This window comes from Oncorhynchus nerka, linkage group LG22, assembly GCF_034236695.1.
Source record: "Oncorhynchus nerka isolate Pitt River linkage group LG22, Oner_Uvic_2.0, whole genome shotgun sequence".
Classification (NCBI taxonomy): domain Eukaryota; kingdom Metazoa; phylum Chordata; class Actinopteri; order Salmoniformes; family Salmonidae; genus Oncorhynchus; species Oncorhynchus nerka.
The window spans coordinates 84263957-84286627 of NC_088417.1; the positions used below are offsets into that span (position 1 = coordinate 84263957).

General features: G+C 41.5%; 2 protein-coding genes across 5 annotated transcripts in view; one reads left to right on the forward strand and one right to left on the reverse strand.

Annotated features, from left to right (window-relative positions):
• The first annotated feature begins 218 nt into the window (after window positions 1–218).
• Window positions 219–15902, forward strand: LOC115105891 (protein regulator of cytokinesis 1-like). 4 transcript variants are annotated; one of them, XM_029628359.2, is made up of 14 exons: window positions 219–362; window positions 8535–8667; window positions 8769–8891; window positions 9035–9268; window positions 9444–9614; window positions 9718–9867; window positions 10367–10517; window positions 10603–10739; window positions 10956–11051; window positions 12084–12236; window positions 12570–12665; window positions 12814–12977; window positions 13365–13478; window positions 15187–15902. In XM_029628359.2, exons 1-14 carry the CDS (start codon window positions 346–348, stop codon window positions 15275–15277), a joined length of 1830 nt encoding a protein of 609 aa, XP_029484219.1. In that variant the 5' UTR covers window positions 219–345; the 3' UTR covers window positions 15278–15902. The 4 variants fall into 4 exon arrangements, with proteins under 4 accessions (XP_029484219.1, XP_029484222.1, XP_029484223.1 ...); XM_029628362.2 differs by having other exon boundaries at window positions 12870–12977; XM_029628363.2 differs by having other exon boundaries at window positions 220–362; window positions 12873–12977.
• A 1200-nt stretch (window positions 15903–17102) lies between these two features.
• Window positions 17103–22671, reverse strand: part of LOC115105892 (5-hydroxytryptamine receptor 4-like) — a 68909-nt gene continuing 63340 nt past the window's right edge. Inside the window, exon 7 of the mRNA XM_029628364.2 lies at window positions 17103–17644. Within this exon, the coding sequence (XP_029484224.2) occupies window positions 17536–17644 (109 nt within the window). The 3' untranslated portion in view covers window positions 17103–17535. The remainder of the gene's footprint in view (window positions 17645–22671) is intronic.

A 22671-nucleotide genomic window follows, 5' to 3' on the forward strand; every position in this document is an offset into this window, starting at 1 on the left:
CCAGACTATTACAGACATTCATTACAATTTGATCTAACTGTTTATTGAAAATGTATTGAATGCACTGTCTAACGTGTCCATCTAATCAGCAATAGCTGGCTACAGTATTTTGACTGACAACGTTCAGTACTGAAGTGAAAATGTAATGTAGCTTACTATCCACTTGACGGAGGCAGAGAGCCTCTCTGACCAAAACGAGAAAAGGGGAGTGTCATTAGTGAATAGCACCATTGCTTCGTCGCGGCTATAATGACAATTCAAACCAGCCAGCCACACGTCTTTTTAATTTAATGTAAAACATTTATATTCGTCAATAGCTACCTAGTTTTCAGAGCAGCTAACGTTATGTCAAGCCGGAGGAGGTAAGTTGACTTGGTTTGCTAGCTAAAGTGGCTATAATTAACCAGATTAGTAAGGAGTTAACGTTAGCTATACTTAGGAGTATCTCTAGTTAAATTTGCTGCAGCAATGTGTGAATTAAATTAGAAGTAGCTACCACAATGCAAAAAGCCAATGCCATTGCTGGGGTGGGGGAACGTCTCATACTAGACTACTCTTATTCTGACAATGACTATAGTAGGTTAGCTAAATTAAGTTATTCCGCGTTCAAAACAACTGGTAACTCGTATATATCGGACTTGTGAGTTCAAGACAATTGGGAACCCGGCTGGCGGAAAAAATCGTTTAATGGTCATCTAACTCAAGAACTCGGGCCTATTTCTAGAACTCTTAACTTCCCGACCTGAAGATCAGACGTCATGATTTGACCGTCATTTTTAGTGTTCCCAGGTGTCTTGAACGCACCAATAGTTAAACACACGTTGTTTTCTAGCTCGGGAGTATTCATTACAGAACACGTTCAGTTTAATAACCAAACAGAACTAAACTCGTTTTTGGACAAATGCAGGTCTCTCATAAAACGGAAGCAAACGAAACTAAGGAACGTTTTGCAACAGAATTGGCGCAATGAATAGACCCGTGGGGTAAGAGGAGTGAGTCTTCAACGCGCTTTATCGTTAAATCATCCCCACATCACACATTTTTATTAGTGACTGTCATCACCATATTTGGTAGTGAGAGGAAAACACCAATGAGATGCTTCACATGTATACTTCCGATCAACTATCTGGCTCATTTGACTATCTGTGATGGCGCTGCCCATGCTGTCACAGACACTAAATATAATGGCACCGATCCAATCACGAGTCCTCTATCTCAATGCCACATCCACAAAGTCATAATTATGGCTAAACCCTGCCTATTTCTAAAATGTATCTGCTTTTAACCACACTGCTAACCTTGTGCCTAACCTTAAGACCAGAAAGGAAAGCAAGTTTTTGTTTTCATGTATTTTTACGATTTAGCCAATTTTGGCTGTGGTAACTAGTGACAACCTGGTGAAAAGGCAACATGATCCATTGTTAAGAAACATACAACATCTCCTTTCCATAAAGTATATATTCAAATGTTCATACTATATTTCATTGGAAAGGCAGAGCGTTTATCAAAAGCAATCACTTTTGCATGTGAACACAGAATCCTACTCATTACTCCACATCCTTAATCTACCTCACTTTTGTTTTGAGTGAACTTTGCCAAAGAATGCAATCACTCTTCACCGATGCAAACTACTTTTGCCCGGGCCAGGGGTGTATTCATTAAGCCAAGTCTGTTGCAAAATGTTTTGTCTGTTCAATGTGACGTAAAAGCGGTTGGGTTCTTAAACGGAAGTTGTAGTTAATTTTAATTGTATGATTTCCACGCATTGTCATTTCAATCAGAATAGTAGTATTAAACAGACTTGAAAATGCGGGTCTCTGTGTGGCAGTCAATACTTGTTTGGTCATCGGCTAAGACACGTGCACACATGGATAGGATACAACAAAAGTCTTGAAGGTGTTTACATGGTGTAAGCATGTGACAGATATAACAACGCCAGTACCGGCGCTCTAATAATTCAGGAAGACAACACTTTTCTGTGGATATTTTGTCTCACATTTTGACCAGCTGAAGGACCAACCAGTAGAGTAAGTGCAAATGTAATTTTATACAAGATTCTGGCTTGTAAGGAAACTTTCCAAGTTTTTGCAGTGCTTGGTTTGACTGTATACCAATAATTGGTATCATATTCAATTGATTAAGTAATGTGTTTGCGAATGGGGCTGAAGTATGGGATTAAAAACAAACAAAAAAAGAACTATTGTAAATTATAAACTGGGTAGTTTGAGCCCTGAATGCTGATTGGCTGACAGCCGTGGTATATCAGCCCGTACACCACGGTCTTGACATGTATTTTTACTGCTCTAATTAACTTCTTGGCGCACCCAAGAAGGGTGCGTCAACATCCTCTGAATTGCAGAGCGCCAAATTCAAATTAAATTACGAAAAGGATTTAATTTTCATGAAATAACAAGTGCAATATAGCAGAACACACCTTAGTTTGTTAATCCACCTGGCGTGTCAGATTTCAAAAAAAGCTTTACAGCAAAAGCTATCCAAGCGTTTGTTAGGACATCTCTCTCAGCAGACAAAACATTAAACAGCTAGCAGCAACGTAGATTGGTCACGAAAGTCAGAGAAGCCATAAAATGAATCGCTTACCTTTGATCTTCGGATGTTTGCACTCACGAGACTCCCAGTTACACAATAAATGTTCCTTTTGTTCCATAAAGATTATTTTTATATCCAAAATACCTCCATTTGGTTGGTGCGTTTGTTCAGAAATCCACAGGCTCGAGCGGTCACGACGGGGCTGATGAAAATTCCAAATAGTATCCGTGAAGTTCGTAGAAACATGTCAAATGTTTTTTATAATAAATCCTCTGGTTGTTTTTACAATAAATAATCGATAATATTTCAACAGGACCGTAGCTTTTTCAATAGGAGAGAGCGAGAAAATGTCTGCTCCAAGCTGTTGCGCATGCAAAACTCTGCTGGCACCCAGTCATCCAATGACGCGATGTGATCCTTCTCGCTCATTTTTCAGAATAAAAGCCTGAAACTGTGTAAAGACTGTTCACACCATGTTTAAGCCATAGAGAAAGGAATCTGGTTGATATCTCTTTAAATGGAAGGAAGGCATGCAATGGAACAGAGGTTTCTGGAAAAACAGCACTTCCTGGTTGGATTTTCCTTAGGTTTTCGCCTGCAATATCAGTTCTGTTAATCTCACAGACAATATTTTGACAGTTTTGGAAACTTTAGTGTTTTCTATCATAATCTGACAATTATATGCATATTCTGGGCCTGAGAAATAGGCAGTTTCATTTGGGTAAGTTTTTCATCCAAACATCAAAATACTCCCCCCTACACTCAAGAGGTTAAGTTGGTAACCAGTTGCGTCATGCCTAAGAACATGGTATATTAGACAGTATATTTGTGGTATACTGTCTGTCTGTAAAATGTATGTATGAGCTGGATGTAGAAGCCTGAGTGTTGTCCATTAGTTTACTCCAATTAGGGGAGGGATGGTAGGGTTAGGGGAAAATAATATAGATATTTTTTAATACAGTACCAGTCAAAAGTTTGGACACCTACTCATTCAAGGGTTTTTCTTTATTTTTTACTATCTTCTACATAGTAGAGTAATAGTGAAGACATCAAAACTATGAAATAACACATGGAATCATGGAGTAAACAAAACAAGTGTAAAACATTTTTTTATAATAATCTAAATCTATTTGAGATTCTTCAAAGTAGCCACCCTTTGCCTTGATGACAGCGTTGCTCACTCTTCGCATTCTCTCAACCAGCTTCATGAGGTAGTCACCTAGAATGCATTTCAATTAACAGATTGTTAAGTTAATTTGTGGAATTTCTTTCTTTAATACGTTTGATCCAATCAGTTGTGTTGTGACAAGGTAGGGTTGGTATACAGAAGATAGCCCTATTTAGTAAAAGCAAAGAGAAACGACGGTACATCATTACTTTAAGACATGAAGGTCAGTCAATCCGGAACATTTCAAGAACTTTGAACGTTTCTTCAAGTGCAGTCGCAAAAGCCATCAAGCGCTATGATGAAACTGGCTCTCATAAGGACCGCCACTGGAAAGGAAGACCCAGAGGTACCTCTGCAAATAAGTTCATTAGTTAACGGCCTCAGAAATCAGAAATTAACTGCACCTCAGATTGCAGCCCAAATAAATGCTTCAGAGTTCAACTAACAGACACATCTCAACATCAACTGTTCAGAGGAGACTGCATGGTTGAATTGCTGCAAAAAAACACTACTAAAGGACACCAAGAAGATACTTGCTTGGGCCAAGAAATACGAGCGATGGACATTAGACCGGTGGAAATCTTCCCTTTGGTCTGATGAGTCCAAATTTGTGATTTTTTTGTTTTTTTTTTTTTGTTCCAACCGTCGTATCTTTGTGAGATGCAGAGTAAGTGAACGTATTATCTCCGTATGTGTGGTTCCCACCGTGAAGCATTGAGGTGTGCTTTGCTGGTGACATTGTCTGATATTTATTTAGGATTCAAGGCAAACTTAACCAGCATGCCTACCACAGCATTCTGCAGTGATACGCTATCCCATCTGGTTTGCTTAGAGGGACTATCATTTGTTTTTCAACAGGACAATGACCCAACACACCTCCAGGTTATGTAAGGGCTATTTGACCAAGAAGGAGAGTGATGGAGTTCTGCATCAGATGATCTGGCCTCCACAATCACCAGACCTCAACCCATTTGTGATGGTTTGGGATAAGTTGGACCTCAGAGTGATGGAAAAGCAGCCAACAAGTGCTCAGCATATGTGGGAACTCCTTCAAGACTGTTGGAAAAGCATTCCAGTTGTAGCTGGTTGAGAGAATGCCAAGAGTATGCAAAGCTGTCAAGGCAAAGGGTGGCTACTTTGAATAATGAAATATATATATTGATTTGTTTGACTTTTTTTCAACAAAAAAAAATTTTCATTCTATATATTTAACCAGGTAAGCTAGTTGAGAACAAGTTCTCATTTGCAACTGCGACCTGGCCAAGATAAAGCATAGCAGTTCGACACACCACAGAGTTACACATGGAATGAACAAAACATACAGTAGGGGAAAAAATAAAACAGTCTATATACAGTGAGTGCAAATGAGGTAAGATTAGGGAGGTAAGGCAATAAGTAGGCCATGGTGGCAAAGTAATTACAATATGGCAATTAAACACTGGAGTGGTAGATGTGCAAGTAGAGATACTGTGGTGCAAAAGGAGCAAAATAGATGGGCTGTATACTGATGGGCTATGAACAGGTGCAGTGATCTGTGAGTTGCTCTGACAGTTGGTTCTTAAAGCTAGTGAGGGAGATTGGGAATCTCCAGCTTCAGTGATTTTTGCAGTTCGTTCCAGTCAGTGGCAGCAGAGAACTGGAAGGAAAGGCGACCAAAGGAGGAATTGGCTTTGGGGGTGACCAGTGAGATATATACCTGCTGGAGCGTGCGCTACGAGTGGGTGCTGCTATGGTGACCAGCGAGCTGAGATAGGGCGGGGTTTACTTAGCAGAGACTTGTAGATAACCTGTAGCCAGTGGGTTTGGCGACGAGTATGAAGCGAGGGCCAGCCAACGAGAGCGTACAGGTCGCAGTGGTGGGTAGTATATGGGGCTTTGGTGACAAAACGGATGGCACTGTGATAGACTACATCCAGTTTGCTGAGTAGCGTGTTGGAGGCTATTTTATAGATGACATCGCCGAAGTCGAGGAAGGGTAGGATGGTCAGTGTTACGAGGGTATGTTTGGCAGCATGAGTGAAGGAAGCTTTGTTGCGAAATAGGAAGCCGATTCTAGATTTAATTTTTGATTGGAGATGCTTAATGTGAATCTGGAAGGAGAGTTTACAGTCTAGCCAGACACCTAGGTATTTGTAGTTATCCACGTATTCTAAGTCAGAGCCATCCAGAGTAGTGATGCTGGATGGGCGGGCAGGTGCGGGCAATGATCGGTTGAATAGCATGCATTTAGTTTACTTGCGTTTAAGAGCAGTTGGAGGCCACGGAAGGTGAGTTGTATGGCATTGAAGCTCGTCTGGAGGTTAGTTAACAGTGTCCAAAGAAGGGCCAGAAGTATACAGAATGGTGTCGTCTGCGTAGAGGTGGAATAGAGAATCACCAGCAGCAAGAGCGACATCATTGATGTGTACAGAGAAGAGAGTCGGCCCGAGAATTGAACCCTGTGGCACCCCCATAGACTGCCAGAGGTCCGGACAACAGGCCCTCCGATTTGACACACTGTCTAGCAGAGAAGTAGTTGGTGAACCAGGCGAGGCAATCATTTGAGAAACCAAGGCTGTTGAGTCTGCCAATAAGAATGTGGTGATTGACAGTCGAAAGCCTTGGCCAGGGCGATGAATACAGCTGCACAGTAATGTCTGTTATCGATGGTGGTTATGATATCGTTAAGGACCTTGAGCGTGGCTGTGGTGCACCCATGACCAGATTGTACCTTCTCCGCTATGCAATGTGATTCAAAATGGTCAGTAATCTGTTTGTTAACTTGGCTTTCGAAGACCTTAGAGATGTAGGATAGATATAGGTCTGTAGCAGTTTGGGTCTAGAGTGTCTCCCCCTTTGAAGAGAGGGATGACCGCGGCAGCTTTCCAATCTTTGGGAATCTCAGACGATATGAAGGGAGGTTGAACAGGCTAGTAATAGGGATTGCAACAATTTCGGCAGATAATTTAAGAAAGAGAGGGTCCAGATTGTCTAGCCCGGCTGATTTGTAGGGGTCCAGATTTTGCCGCACTTTCAGAACATCAGCTATCTGGATATGGGTGAAGGAGAAATGGTGGGGGCTTGGGTGGGTTGCTGTGGAGGGTGCCGGGCAGTTGACCGGGGTAGGGGTAGCCAGGTGGAAAGCATGGCCAGCCGTAGAGAAATGCTTATTGAAATTCTCAATTATAGTGAATTTGTCGGTTGTAACAGTGTTTCCTAGCCTCAGAGCAGTGGGTAGCTGGGAGGAGGTACAGTGTCCCAGAACTTTTTTGAGTTCGTACTGCAGGATACAAATTTCTGTTTAAAATAGCTAGCCTTAGCTTTCCTAACTGCCTGTGTATATTGGTTCCTAACTTCAGGATACTCCGGCCAGGTCGATTAGAAAGGCCTGGTTCTCATTTTTTTGAATGGGCAGAAGATGTTTTAACCAGGCATTCTCTACTGTGTTTGAGGATACAGTGATGAGGGGTGGTGTTTGACAGTTTGCTCGCAGACCCATTACGGATGCAGGCAGTGATCGCTGAGATCTTGGTTGATAACAGCAGAGGTGTATTTGGAGGGTGAGTTAGTTAGGATGATATCTATGAGGGTGCCCGTGTTTACGGATTTGGGGTTATATCTGGTAGGTTCATTGATAAGTTGTGTGAGATTGAGGGCATCAAGCTTAGATTTTAGGATGGCCGGGGTGTTAAGCATGTCCCAGTTTAGGTCACGAGCTCAGAAGATAGATGGGGGGGAATCAATTCACATATGGTGTCGAGGGCACTACTGGGGGCAGAGGGTGGTCTATAGCAAGCAGCAACGGTGAGAGACTTGTTTCTGGAAAGGTGGATTTTTAGAAGTAGAAGCTCAATTTTTGGGGGTACAGACCTGGATAGTAAGACAGAACTCTGCAGGTTTTCTTTGCAGTACATTGCAACACCGCCCCCTTTGGCAGTTCTATCTTGCCGGAAAATGTTATAGTTAGGAAAGGAAATTTCAGTTTTTGGTCCTTCCTAAGCCAGGATTCAGACACGGCTAGGACATCCGGATTGGTGGAGTGTGCTAGGGCAGTGAATAAAACAAACTTAGGGAGGAGGCTTCTAATGTTAACATGCATGAAACCAAGGCTTTTACGGTTGCAGAAGTCAACAAATGAGAGAGCCTGGGGGATGGGAGTGGAGGTAGACACTGCAGGGCCTCTGGATTAACCTCTACATCACCAGAGGAACAGAGGAGGAGTAGGATAAGGGTACGGCTAAAGGCTAACAGAACTGGACGCCTAGTACGTTCAGAACAGAGAGTAAAAGGAGCAGATTTCTGGGCACGGTAGAATATATTCAAGGCATAATGTACAGACAAAGGTATAGTAGGATGTGAATACAGTGGGGGTAAACCTGTGCATATAGTGATAATGAAAGAGACATTTTCTCTAGAAATAGCATTTAAACCAGGTGATGTCACTGCATGTGTGGGGGGTGAAACTAAATTGTTAGCCGAGGCGTGTTGAGCAGTGCTAGAGGCTCTACAGTGAAATGTTTCTATTGTAGAAAATAGTAAAAATAAAGAAAAACCCTTGAATGAGTAGGTGTGTCAACTTTTGACTGGTACTATGTATCAATTTTTTAAATATTTGATTTACTTAAAAAAGTAATTGGAAATGCAGACAATTACATAGATTCTGTCAATCTGCAATATTAAAGCCGATCTACCCCCTAAAGAAATATTGTTTTTGCAGTGCTTGGTTTCAAACTGTATACCAATAATTGGTATCCTATTCAGATTTGTTAGGCAATGTGCTTGCTACTTAGCCAGCTGAAGTTACCAAATGTGATGGTCATGTCACTCATCTCTGCAGTGAAGCCCTGGCTTTCTCTCTAGTGACGGGTATAAACCATGCCATGGCCAAGCTCGTGGACATCTGGGACAGCATGGGCATCATGGAGGAGCAGAGGGTAGAGCGGATGGAGACGGTGAAGAACCACATTGAGGTGAGGCTTGAGAAAACAGGAAATGTAGATGAACTGAAAATGAAACGGAAGCCTTGTCAAGTAACTAATTAACAGACTGACTTGACATTCCTAATCTAAAGGGCCTTTTGAATGACATGATCACTGAGGAGGAAGCTTTGAAGCACCGCATCCGAACCAATATCATCACTTTTGAAAAACAGTTGGATACCTTGTGTCTGGAAATGTCAATGGATCCATACAAAGTAAGTGGTTATTTCTTCAGGCTTAACAACAGTAAAGGTTGGTCTTTAAAGGTTCTGTGTCTCAATAGTTTAGCTGGTTCCACCCCTTGACTCTTTACCTTCCATTGTGCTAACCTCATGTCTCCATCTTGTCCACCTGTCAGTTGGAGGAGGGCCTGACAGTCCTCCAGATCGAGAAGAACCTGCGTCTGCATGTGGAGGTTCTGACCAAGGAGAAGGGGGACCATTTGAAGGAGTTACACGGACTGCAGCAGCAGGATAAGGAACTGTGCATGGAGCTGTGCGTCACTCCCTATTATGTTCCCACAGGCAGCATACCCTCACGCACTCAGTTGCAGGAGTTCCGGGAGCACCTCAAGACCCTCAGTGAAGAAAAGGTATTGCAACAGCTGCCAGGATGGCAAGACTTTAGTGTGAATGTTATGAATACCTGACTCAAGTATTACTAAGAACATTATTAATTTCTTATTTTTTAAGTCTCTTTTGTGGTCTTGTGATTGTCTTTTGTTGAAAGCATCTCGTCTCTTGTCCCTCCCTTCCCCCGTTCTGTAGAAGAGTCGTGCAAAGGTGTTCTCAGGGCTGCGTGAGGACATCAGGAAGCTCATGGAGGACATTGGTCAGAAACCAGAAACCAGTCTGGAGAAAGAGTCTGTGTGTCATGGCGAGGAGATATTCCTGCTCACGCATGAAAACATCAAAGCCCTCCAACTGCTGTTGTCCCAGGTACTGAAAATAATTTGATAAAACTTACTAATGATTACTCAAAGATTTTTGTTGTTTTGGTTCTAGGACTTTTGACCAATTATATTAGTATATTTTTGTTTAGATGAAGGTCAAGAAGGAATCCCTGATGAATACTCTGGCTGAGCTGAAAGAACAAGCTATATGCCTGTGGAATCGTCTGGAAGCGCTGGAGCAAGATCGCACTGCGTTCCAGGAGAGTGTGCAGGGTACCCTTTCTGACCAAATCGCACAGGTTGGAACTCCCTCTTCATACATCTCCCTTCACCACTGTGTTGGACAAAGCTTCACTGGCATACCACTGCAAAACAGTAAACATGGCACCATAACGATTAAGTTTCCCCAGAATTGACTAACAAGGGAACAGAGAATACCTTTACAATGGTGCTAGAACATCAGTGTTTGACAGTCCTGTACCATTAGGGCAGTGTTTCCTAACTCCAGTACCTTCAACAGTACACATTTTTGTTGTAGTCCCAGACAAGCACACCTGATTCAACTTGTCAATGATCAAGCCCTCAATGAGTTGAATCAGGTGAGTTTGTCTGGGGCTACAACAAAAACATGTGCTGTTGGAGGTACTTGAGGACTGGAGTTGAGAAACACTGCATTAGGGCATACGGAAAATGTAAATGACTATTTCTTAAGGAACGAGTTCAGATGGTACCTCCTCATGTTGCTGTTTCAGAGATGTATTTTTACTCCTACTGAACCTGACCTTGTTGCCCTTCCAGTGGCAGGGGGAGGTTGATCGTCTGACAGTCCTGCAGAAAGCCATGTTGGAGGATGTGATTGACAAGGTCCGACAGGAACTAGTGGCTCTCTGGGACAAGTGCAACCAGGGCACTGAGCAGCGTGAACCCTTCAACGCCCACATCTGTGACGGTAGGTAGAACAATAATGGAAATACTTCCTCTCACTCATGCGCAAAACGCATACATACTGATCGAACCGATCCGTCTTTCCCTAGATGACTTCACAGAAGAATTGTTGGCACTGCATGATGCTGAGCTATTGAAGGTGAAGAATTACTATGATCAGGCTAAACCCTTACTGGAGGTTCTGCAGAAATGGGAGAAGTACTGGGCCCTCTTCCAGGAGTTTGAGGTAATGCTGGAATTTGCGGTCAAGCCATGTTTGTGAAATGAATTGCAAATATGTATTTTTAATTGTGTACCACTTGATGCATGTAATGGTTTTCAATCAAACATATCCACAGTAGATACCAGCTGCTCTTGTTTCTGATACATGTTCAGTGTGGTGCAGAATTGTTTTTGTTCCACTTGACATAGAAACATATCTAATTTTCAAACCTCTTTGCAGAAAAAGGCCAATGATCCAAACCGCTTCTCCAACAGAGGAGGAGCCCTTCTCAAAGAGGCCAAAGAGAAGGTCAAAGTTCAGAAGATGTTGCCAAAGGTAAGGCTGGATTTGACTCCTCAACATGTCCCTCTAATAACTTTATTTGGCAGTTGGAGGGAGAGAAAAATGTATATATTCTTTGTTTTTAAAGTAGGGCTGTTGTACATGTTGGTCTAGAGCATCGCAATCATGCTCAATGGGTGACATGTCTGAGAATGGAAGAACTGGGACATTTTCATCTTCCAGGAATTGTGTACAGATCCTTGCGATATTGAGCCGTGCATTATCATGCTGGACATGAAGTGGTGGATGAATGGCACCACAACGGGCCTCAGATCTCGTCACGGTATCACTGCATTCAAATTGCCATCAATAAAATGCAATTGTGTTCATTCTCTGTAGCTTATGCCTGCCCATACCATAACCCCACTGCCACCATGGGGCACTCTGTTCACAACATTGACATCAGAAAACCGCTCGCCCACACGTCTGCGGTTGAGGCTGGTTGGACGTACTGCCAAATTCTCTAAAAGATTCTTGCAGTCAGGAAACTTTTATTGTCCCCAGCACAATGTGCACCTGTGGTAAGGATCATGCTGTTTAATCAGCTTCTTGATATGCCTCGCCTGTCAAGTGGATGGAATAGCTTGGCAAAGGAGAAATGCTCCCTAACAGGGATGTAAACAAATTTGTTCATAATTTGAGAGAAATAAGCTTTTTGTGAGTGGAAAGTTTCTGGGATGTTTTATTTCAGCTCATTAAACATGGGACCATGTTGCATTCATATTTTTGTTCAGTGTATATATTTTTTTAAATATAATGTACATTTAAAATGTAATGTCTGAAAAGTGGCAGCAATGGTTGATGGTAATCAAAAGATCACCGCCTCCTTTATTCAATGTCAAATCTCGCCCCACTGTATGCTGCTGCCCCACCGTATGATGGGTATATGATGGTGTCAATGAGGTTGAGACCTTAAGGAGAATGCCAATGATGTATAAGGTTTGATTGCCAGTGAAGTGTGTGTATATAAAGGATTTTGACAAAGGAAAAGTGATGTTGATCCTCCCTGTTATGTGATGTGACTAGTTGGAGGAAGAGCTGAGGACTGGTGTTGAGAGCTGGGAGAAGGACCAGGGTACTGCCTTCCTGGTCCAGGGCCAGAGAGTCATGACCTACATCTCCACCCAATGGGAGGAGCACAAACAGCTGAGGGGCAAGGAGAAGAGTGAACGTGCCACTGTAAGTCCAGCCCCTCATAATGCTCTCACACTGACCCAGCAGTGTTCCCCAGTCAGCCCAATACTGGTCCATAGAGGCTTCGGGTGGGGGTTTGCTATTTGTCTTTAAAAACTATCAACAAACCTGATCTCCCTGTTCCCGTGTGCAAAAGGCCAATTCTAAAACGTACTGTGCTGAACTTGGATTGAAATAGACTTGTACACCATATGGTGGTCAGCATGTGTAACTGTTGAGTGGTGGGAAACAGGGATTTGACCATTCTGTCCCCAGCAGAATGGTCTGTTTGTTATTGACTGGTCTGTGACTGAGGCTTTGTTTGTCTCGGTGTTGCAGACATCAAAGAAGGGGGAAATGACAACTCTCTTCAAAACTCCCACGAAGAGGGCCCATGACGGGATGAACACCCTCACCCCCAACAAGATCAGGAAGGTACAGTAACTATCAGTGGTCCACATAGGGCTAGTTCACTCTCCTCCAAAACCAACTGGCCACTTTACTATTGTGGTAACTTTTTTTATTTATTTAACTAGGCAAGTCTGTTCTTAACTTTCTTATTAACAATGACTGCCTACACCAGCCAAACCCAGACGACGCTGGGCCAATTGACCTTGACCACCATGACTGTCCTTTCAGCAGACTCCTACACAGCCTATCATGGTGCGCTCCTACAGCTGCAACTCATCCAGCACCTTCATCAGTGTGCCTAGCAGCAAGCCTCCTCTCTCCCAAATTCAGATGCAGGTACACACACAGCACTCACTCCAAACTGTGGCCCATCATTGGTTCTTGTACTTGCACACGTATATCCAAATTGAATGTTCAACATCTTCCTTTTATATTGCTGGACAACTGTTAAAACAACCACTAGGTGATGCTGTTATAGAATTGTTCTTATTCAAGCGGTAAGCCATTCGGCCACAGTCAACTTAGCTTGTGAAAGAATATTGACACCAAAATCAAAACTTGTCTTTAGAATCTAACCTCTTTCCAAGGTCAATCATTCTGGTAAAGAGATGCAGAAATTGAATACTTAAAATGGATTAGCAGAGACTGCTGGGAAGGAAGTGTGTTGCATGCTCAGTTTGTTGACTGATGTGCTGTTTGTTTGTCAATTCATTGGCTAAGCAGAAAACCAAGTCCCTTGAGAGAAGCAACAGCAGCAGTAGTCAGAGAACACCCCTGCAGGAGTACAACGGTACAGAGGAGAAAAAACCTGTTGACATCAGCTACTCTGACTTCACTGTAAGACCAGCCTCTTAAACTATACTCTAACTCAGTGGTCACCAACCTTTTCTCAGTTAAGATCACTTTCGCAGTCAAAAAGCAAGTCGAGATCTACCTCACAGAATTGATTAAAAGCATGACATGAATCGAGGCCTATGCAACATAAATCTAATTAAACCAGTTCTGTAGGAATGAAGTTTGTGCTGTATGCCTAATATATTACCACAGCATACTGCCAATCTTGTTCTTGTCGGACCATACACTGCCATTCAAACGTTTGGGGACACTTAGAAATGTCCTTGTTTTTGAAAGAAATGCACTTTTATTTTTTATTTTTTGTCAATTAGAATGACATCAAATTGATCAGAAATACAGTGTAGACATTGTTTAATGTTGTAAATGACTATTGTAGCTGGAAACGGCTGATTTAAAAAATATATATTTAAAAATAAATAAATAATGGAATATCTACATAGGTGTACAGAGGCCCATTATCAGCAACCATCACTCCTGTGTTCCAATGGAATATCTACATAGGTGTACAGAGGCCCATTATCAGCAACCATCACTCCTGTGTTCCAGTCCTGTTGTTAGCTAATCCAAGTGTATTATTTTTTAAGACTAATTGATCATTAGAAACCCCTTTTGCAATTGTTAGCACAGCTGAAAACTGTTCTGATTTTTAAAGAAGCAATAAAACTGGCCTTCTTTAGACTAGTTGAGTATCTGGAGCCTCAGCATTTGTGGGTTCAATTACAGGCTCAAATGGCCAGAAACCAAGCACTTTCTTCTGAAACTCAGTCTATTCTTGTTCTGAGAAATGAAGGCTATTCCATGTGAGAAATTGCCAAGAAACTGAAGATCTGGTACAACGCTGTGTACTACTCCCTTCACAGAACAGCACAAACTGGCTCTAACCAGAATAGAAAGAGGAGTGGGAGGCCCTGGTGCACAACTGAGCAAGAGGACAAGTACATTAGAGTAATGGAGTACAAATTCATGACCTCCATATTAAAATAGACACGACGAGCTGCTTATAATTATAACGCAGGGCTGTCGATACTTTTGGCTACTCATTCATTGCAGCTACAGTTCTGGTTGTAGCGGGAGTAGAAGTAGGGTGAAGCACATTTTTATGTTTTGTAAAAGTGTTGAATAAAAACAGTGTTGACAGTGGTGAATTAAAAACTGAAGTATGAAAGCAGCAGCTCTTTGCTGTGTTCTTTAAGTCTCTCTGGTCATGGGTTTTAAAGTGATTAGAACTCATGTAGTTTGGGTGTTGTGGAAGCGGTAGGCATGGTGATTTGAGCTATTCAATAGGCCAGTGCACTTGATTTAGCTCTCTCAGGTCTGCCGGGTAGGCAGAGTTTGTTCCTTCAGACAAATGAAATGGTTCAAAATGGGAGTACTTTGATTATCTGGCGCGCAGGGCTTCTGAATCATATGCACCTACCGCCAGCAGCACAAGATGAATAAAAAATAATAATAATAGGCGCATAAGGCTTTATCGACCAGTTAACTTCACTGTAAGACCAGCCTTATATGCTGCCACCTCAACTTTCAATGTTTACTTCAATAATCCATACAAGACACATGAATTTAAAGCAAAGATTGACAGAATGTATTTTTTCTTCGCATTCTGCTTACTCCTCTAGATTGCTTTTTTTTTATGGGGGTGGGGAGGGGTATATCAGTTACTAAAATATGTGTCTTTCATTCCCCCCAGGGTGACCTGTCCAAAAAGACAAATGATGCCATTTTCAATTCGACAGCAAAGGACCTTTTCTGATTTTCTCATGATGGTCCCCACGTTTTAAGATGTGTGTGTGTGGACAATTCACCCCGCACAGGTTGTGTTGTGTCCACTTGGCACTCCTCTCATGTGTGTGTGTATATATGGCCGGTGTTTGTAATGGTCAGTGAGCATTTCAGGTAATGCAAGTCTTTATCTTGATGTAAATCATTTTTTGTAGTTGGTGTTGCTGTTACTTTGAAATGTGACCAATTTAGCCTTTTTGTAAATGCTTATTTTTGGACACCCTGTATGGAAGTGAATAGGTCTAAAGGGACTCTGTCAGGTGTGGATGAAACATCATAAAGCCATGTTTTCCAGTTATTAATACTGTGCAGTCCAGGGAAGTGAATCACAAGTTTGATACAGTAGAGCCCCTTAGATGTTACATGCAGTACTTTTGATATTTGACTTGTTTCTAAATGGCCAGGCTCCACCGGAGGAAACATCCTGTTAAGATACAGACCTTCCAGCAGAACAACATGCAGCTCTATCTGTATGGAAATATTGCTCTCTTGAAAATATACTTTTCTTATTGCACATACGGTATTGACAATGTGTTTTGTCTTGACATGTGCGTTGTCTTGTCAACATGTGCCTGTTTTTATTTGATATTTTTTGACTTAATTAATAAATATATTTCAATGACATCTTTTGAGTTTATTTTTTAATCTACGGTATTATATCATAATACACATGAAACAAGAGTTTGGCTTTAATCATATGGGGGAGTGTTCGATTAGAGCCAAAGTCCTTCAATTGAACCAGGCCCTGTAAACTTGAGTGGTTATAGAGAATATTAATTCCTCTTCTGCGCCATCAATCCTGGATTGTATTGTTGACGAGTGGGATTGATGAGTGGGATTGTAGAAACCATGTAATTATCATGGATGATCAAGTTAGTCATTTATGAAAAGGGAGAAGAGTATTTTTGCTGTGTAATTGCCTCACTGAAATAACAGCATAATGGTCAAACATGTTTTAAATGCTTTCAAGGCAACCCAGTATTACACAATTACAGCTGTTTGCTATTCAGCGGTCTCCATCAATTTTTCTGGCCTACATGATCAGAAGTATAAGGCTAGATTAGACAGCAATTCAAAAGCAATTTTGTTAGTTGCTGAGTTCTTGGCACATAAAATTGTGAAGTTACACATTTATTTATCACAAATAATATCCAACAATGCAAAAAAAATCTGACTAAAAAGTTGTCACATAGTAACAAGACATTGCTCCTTATTTTCTGAAGCCAAAATAAATACAATTTAGTAATGTCTATTTTATACCATCAGTTCTCTTCAGATTAAAATGTACATGAAATAGTTGCTGTCAGAGTCAAAACTGAATATAAATAGTAAATGCTAAGTTGATTGACATAATTAAATAGTTGTTTTTAACGTACACGGGTCACTACCAGGAATGAGACTCTTTCATCCAGTGTTTCCCCCAGGTATTTTTTCAGCAGGGGTGGCAAGTAAGCAGGGGGTGGTAGGCATGGCCAATGGAGCGGTTTTTGAAGCCCTCTTGACAATTCTACACGTTTTGCCATAGGGCAGAGAGAATTTTAGTTTTAAAGCTAGTTTCCTACAATTGTTCTTGTGCTGAGTAGCTTAAACAACTAAATTAAAGGGGGTCCCATGCCATGACATTTTTTGAATTTCAGATTCTCCCTGACTAGTTTGTATTGTGGTGGTTGTTAGTTCCTCAAATATGATCTTATTTAAAATAAAATAAAAAGTGTGTGTGTATATATATATATATATATATATATATTGCTCCATTATCTTTTCTACATACCTTATATATGGTTTTAGTTGTTGAAGTTTAGATTTAAAATGTTTTATCCTGAATTTTTCACTGGAGGCCAAGATTTAGCAGCGGTGGCGCGACGCTTGTAAAATGCATATAGGGGAAACACTGACAAAACTGGTGAGCCAACAATAGCTTTTAACTTCATAGGGACCCGTAGAATATTAATCACCAACAATCATCTTGGCGTAATGCTCAAGTCATTCCACAGACACTAACTGGCTTTTCATCTCTTCATGCATCTTCATTGTCTGATTGTCTTCACCTGGGGAAAAAAAAACTGACTGGACAGTGCTTTTACGTAGTAAATTCATAAACCATGATCTGGTAATTCAATAATCAAATGATTGACTTCATCACTATCAGACTGTAGTCCTTCAGACCAGAATCTCATTGCGGTGACCATACGTCCCCATTAATACATACTGTATTTCACTTGTTGAACTTGTGTAAGACATAAGCAGGTTTAGGTCATTATCTCTGGGCTATAGACAGTCCACCCATGGAGTCCTGAGATTCCAGCTCATTGGATAAAATCCTCCTGCTGTTGTCACTGTAGCTTCCGTTGGGAAGGAAGGATAGTCTAGAAGGGGGAAATGAAAAGAATTTAGTTAGTTATGAGCTCAGCCGGCCACGACCGGGAGACCCATGGGGCGGTGCACAATTGGCCCAGTGTCGTCCGGTTTAGGGGAGGGTTTGGCCGGTAGGGATGTCCTTGTCCCATCGCGCTCTAACGACTCCTGGGCCGGGCGCATGCATGCTGACACGGTCGCCAGGTGTACGGGGTTTCCTCCAACACATTGGTGTGGCTGGCTTCCGGGTTAAGTGGGCATTGTGTCAAGAAACAGTGCGGCTTGGTTGGGTTGTGTTTTGGAGGACGCACGGCTCTCGACCTTCGCCTCTCCCGAGTCTCTGTACGGGAGTTGCAGCGATGAGACAAGACTGTAACTACCAATTAGATACCAAGAAATTGGAGAGTCAAAAGGGGTAAAATAATAAAAACATATATATTTTTTTAAAGAGTTATGAGCTGATGAGGGTCCAAGTAAAAGATGATATCCAATGGAAAGTGAATCTGAAAAAAGACAGTTCTTGACAAATGAAGGCTCCTAGCAGGCAGGGCAGATACCAGACAGTGTTACACAACCAGCTACGCTAACCGTAGAATAGACGCATCTCTCATACCTCAAGACATGAATTCTTAATTACAATGTTCCTCCATGTGAGACAAGGGAGATGTACCTGACCATAGTTTTGTCTGTCTTTGTCTTGTCACTACTATTGCTGCCAAACCTTGCTGCATCCCCCTTCCCCTCCAAAAGGAGCTCAATGAAAATAAGCTTTTAAGCTTTGTGTTATCATTAATGATTTTCTTAAATTGTTTGTGGAGGCGTCACTGGCTGGAACGCCCTTATGTATGTATTTAAAATGGTCTAAATTCAATCAAATCAACCTCCAAATGCACTCTGTTCTCGCAGAAGACTGTTTACTGTCAAAATAGAGCTCTCAATCTCTATTTATCAAACAAGTACTTATCATACCCATATGAACAATGTCAGATGCTATTTGTCTAAGCCTGTACAGAATGTCATATCAGGCATTGTCATGATCAACTTGACAACATGAAAATGTCACCAGGACATCCATCAAACTTGGACATATTATCACTCCTACACGGATGTTTCAAACATACATTTTCTGTCAGGAATGACAAATGGTTTATAAATAGCCTATGCAATTGCCTTTGTTCATATTTACACTGCTAAACGGCCATTAAAGCTGCCATAATGCACAGCTATATATAATGCTACAGTGCCTATTCTATGCCGGGTATTTTGTCAGTGTAATGATGCCACTTAAATGGAATGAATCACGATGGCACAATGTGGCATCACACCACACACAGTAACAGAATCACTCTGTACCTATGGCATCCTGTGGCACTGGACTTGTTCACTGCAGTTATGTTTCAGCACTTCCTGCAGGGTCGACAAAGGTACCTCATAACATGCGTTCCTGATTGACAAAATACACAAGACATGTTCAATGTTATTTCTAGATTATTAATGTTATGCACTCTAGACTAGCGCCAGCTCAAACCTGAGGGCTGCATCCATGGAATCAGACAGTTGTGCTATCCACTGAGAATCGAAGGCATTTTGCGGGAATTAGACATTTTGAATGCTGATGATACATTTCTAGAGCACCACCCTTATATGGTTCATTTCACCTACATGCCATGTGATTTAGCTTAAGATGTTTATGGTTAAAGAACTAAAATAGATCTCCATAATGGACATTCCCACGTTTGACCACAATGGGATCTATAAAAAATGTGCTCCACATTGTGAACCCTGAACCTTGAACTGTATTTCGCATCATACAAATGCTTTGGCAGAGATGTTACCCTATCTCTTACACTAAGCAGTAGATCCAACTGATATCTTTGGCTGTAGTGCAAACTTCATTACAAGAACAAAATGTGTTGTCCACATTTTTGAAAACAGAGTGACCTCCAGCCAGGATGTACTGTTTTGAAAGAACAAGTGCCAAAATAAACCCACATGAGGTCAAGCACTCAACATAAACATACTGTATCAAAAGAAGCACTATAACTATATAGATACCATTCAATGCATGTCCAATTTGGCCTAAACTTTCCAACAGCTCTCCAACTCTATACAACTCCTCGAAAGAGAATGTGTAGTGAGCATGAGAAAGCCGATTTGGTTTATTAGCTTAGATCGTTGTCACTTAATACAATATTTAGGCAAGTGAAGAGGGAACACAACCCCTTCTGCCGTTTTCTATGCTCCATTTCATGGCAATATTTTTTTTGTATATCAAATAATCAAACCCTCATCAAATAAAAATTAAAGCAAATTTTATTTGTCACATACACATGTTTAGCAGATGTTATTGCAGGTGTGGTGAAATGCTTGTTTTTCTAGCTCCAACAATGCAGTAATATGTAACAATTCACAACAATACACACAACCTAAAGGTAAAATAATGGAATTAAAGAACATATAAATATTAGGATGAGCAATGTCGGAGTGGCATAAACTAAATACAGTAGAATAGAATATACATATGAAATGAGTAAAGCAAAAATATGGAACATTATTATTGTGACTAGCGTTCCATTATTAAAGTGGCTAGTGATTTCAAGTCTACGTAAACTACCGTTCAAAATCTTGGGGTCACTTAGAAATATCCTTGCACATTTTTTTGTCCATTAAAATAACAAATTGATCAGAAATACAGTGCAAACATTGTTAATGTTGTCAATTACTATTGTAGAAACAGCAGATTTCTTTTATGGAGTATCTACTGTACATGGGTGTACAGAGGTCCATTTTCAGCAACCATCACACCTGTGTTCCAATGGCACTTTGTGTTTAGCTAATCCAACTGTATCATTTTAAAAGGCTAATTGATCATTAGCAAACCCTTTTGCAATTATGTTAGCACAGCTGAAAACGGTTGTGCTGATTAAAGAAGCAATAAAACTGGCCTTCTTTAGACTAGTTGAGTGTCTGGAGAATCAGCATTTGTGGGTTCGATTACAGGCTCAAAATGGCCAGGAACAAAGAGCTTTCTTCTGAAACTCGTCAGTCTATTCTTGTTCTGAGAAATTAAGGCTATTCCATGCGAGAAATTGCCAAGAAACTGAAGATCTCACAACGCTGTGTACTACTCCCTTCACAGAACAGCGCAAATGGGCTCTAACCAGAATAGAAAGAGGAGTGGGAGGCCCCAGTTCACAATTGAACAAGAGGACAAGCACATTAGAGTGCCTTTTAAAATGATAAACTTGGATTAGCTAACAACGTGCCATTGGAACACAGGAGTGATGGTTGCTGATAATGGGCCTCTAATGGGCCTCTGGCCTATGTAGATATTCCATAAAAAATCTGTCGCACAACTGAGCAAGAGGACAAGTACATTAGAGTGTCTAGTTTGAGAAACAGACGTCTCCCAAGTCCTCAACTGGCAAAACACCAGTCTCAACGTCAACAGTGAAGAGTCGACTCCGGGATGGTGACCTTCTAGGCAGAGTTCCTCTGTCCAAAGCCCTGACCTCAATCCTATAGAAAATGTGTGGGCAGAACTGAAAAAGCATGTCCGCTCAAGGAGGCCTACAAACCTGACTCAGTTACACCAGCTCTGTCAGGAGGAATGGGCCAAAATTCACCCAACTTATTGTGGGAAGCTTGTGGAAGGCTACCCGAAACATTTTACCTAAGTTAAACAATTTAAAGGCAATGCTACCAAATACTAATTGAGTGTATGTAAACTTCTGACCCACTGGGAATGTGATGAAACAAATAAAAGCTGAAATAAATAAATCATTCTCTCTACTGTTGTTCTGACATTTCACATTCTTAAAATAAAGTGGTGATCCTAACTGACCTAAAACAGGGAATTTTTACTAGGATTAAATGTCAGGAATTGTGAAAAACTGAGTTTAAATGTATTTGGCCAAGGTGTATGTAAACCTCTGACTTCAACTGTATACAGTGCATTCGGAAAGCATTCAGACCCCTTGACTTTTTTCACATTTTGTTACGTTACAGCCTTGTTCTAAAATGAATGAAATAGTTTTTTTCTCTCATCAATCTACACACAATACCCCATAATGACAAAGCAAAAGAAAATGGAAATATCACATTTACATAAGTTTTCTGACCCTTTGCTCAGTACTTTGTTGAAGCACTTTTGGCAGCAATTACAGCTTTGAGTCTTCTTGGGTATGACACTACAAGCTTGGTACACCTGTATTTGGGGAGTAAATCACATTTTCTGCAGATCCTCTCAAGCTCTGTCAGTTTGGATGGGGAGCGTCGCTGCACAATTTTTAGGTCTCTCCAGAGATGTTCGATCGGGTTCAAGTCCGTGCTCTGGCTGGGCACCTCAAGAACATTCAGAGACTTGTCCCGAAGCCACTCCTATGTTGTCTTGGCTGTGTGCTTTGGGTCGTTGTCCTGTTGGAAGGTGAACCTTCGCCCCAGTCTGAGGTCCTGAGTGCTCTGGAGCAGGTTTTCATCAAGGATCTCCCTCTACATTGATCCGTTCATCTTTCCCTCGATCCTGACTAGTCTCCCAGTCCCTGCCGCTGAATAACATCCCCACAGCATGGTGCTGCCACCACCATCCTTCACTGTAGGTATGGTGCCAGGTTTCTTCCAGACTTGATGCTTAGCATTCAGGCCAAAGAGTTCAATCTTGGTTTCATCAAACCAGAGAATCTTGTTTCTCATGGTCTTAGTGTCTTTAGGTGCCTTTTGGCAAACTCCGAGCAGGCTGTCATGTGCCTTTTACTGAGGAATGGCTTCCATCAGGCCAAGACCATAAAGGCCTGATTGGTGTAGTGCTGCAGAGATGGTTGTCCTTCTGGAAGGTTGTCCTTCTCCCATCTCCACAGAGGATCTCTGGAGCTCTGTCAGAGTGACCATCAGGTTCTTGGTCACCTCCCTGACCAAGGCCCTTCTTCCCTGATTGCTCAGTTTGTCTGAGCAGCCAGCTCTAGGATAAGTCTTGGTGGTTCTAAACTGTGTTCCTGGGTAGCTTCAGTGCTGATGACATTTGTTGGTATCCTTCTACAGA

Bases quoted from the DNA above. Each gene is read 5' to 3' on its own strand.
- LOC115105891 (XM_029628359.2), top strand. The intron at 9,269-9,443 runs GTATTGCAACAG...CCCGTTCTGTAG, and splicing joins AGACCCTCAGTGAAGAAAAG to AAGAGTCGTGCAAAGGTGTT. The intron at 9,868-10,366 runs GTTGGAACTCCC...TTGCCCTTCCAG, and splicing joins TTTCTGACCAAATCGCACAG to TGGCAGGGGGAGGTTGATCG.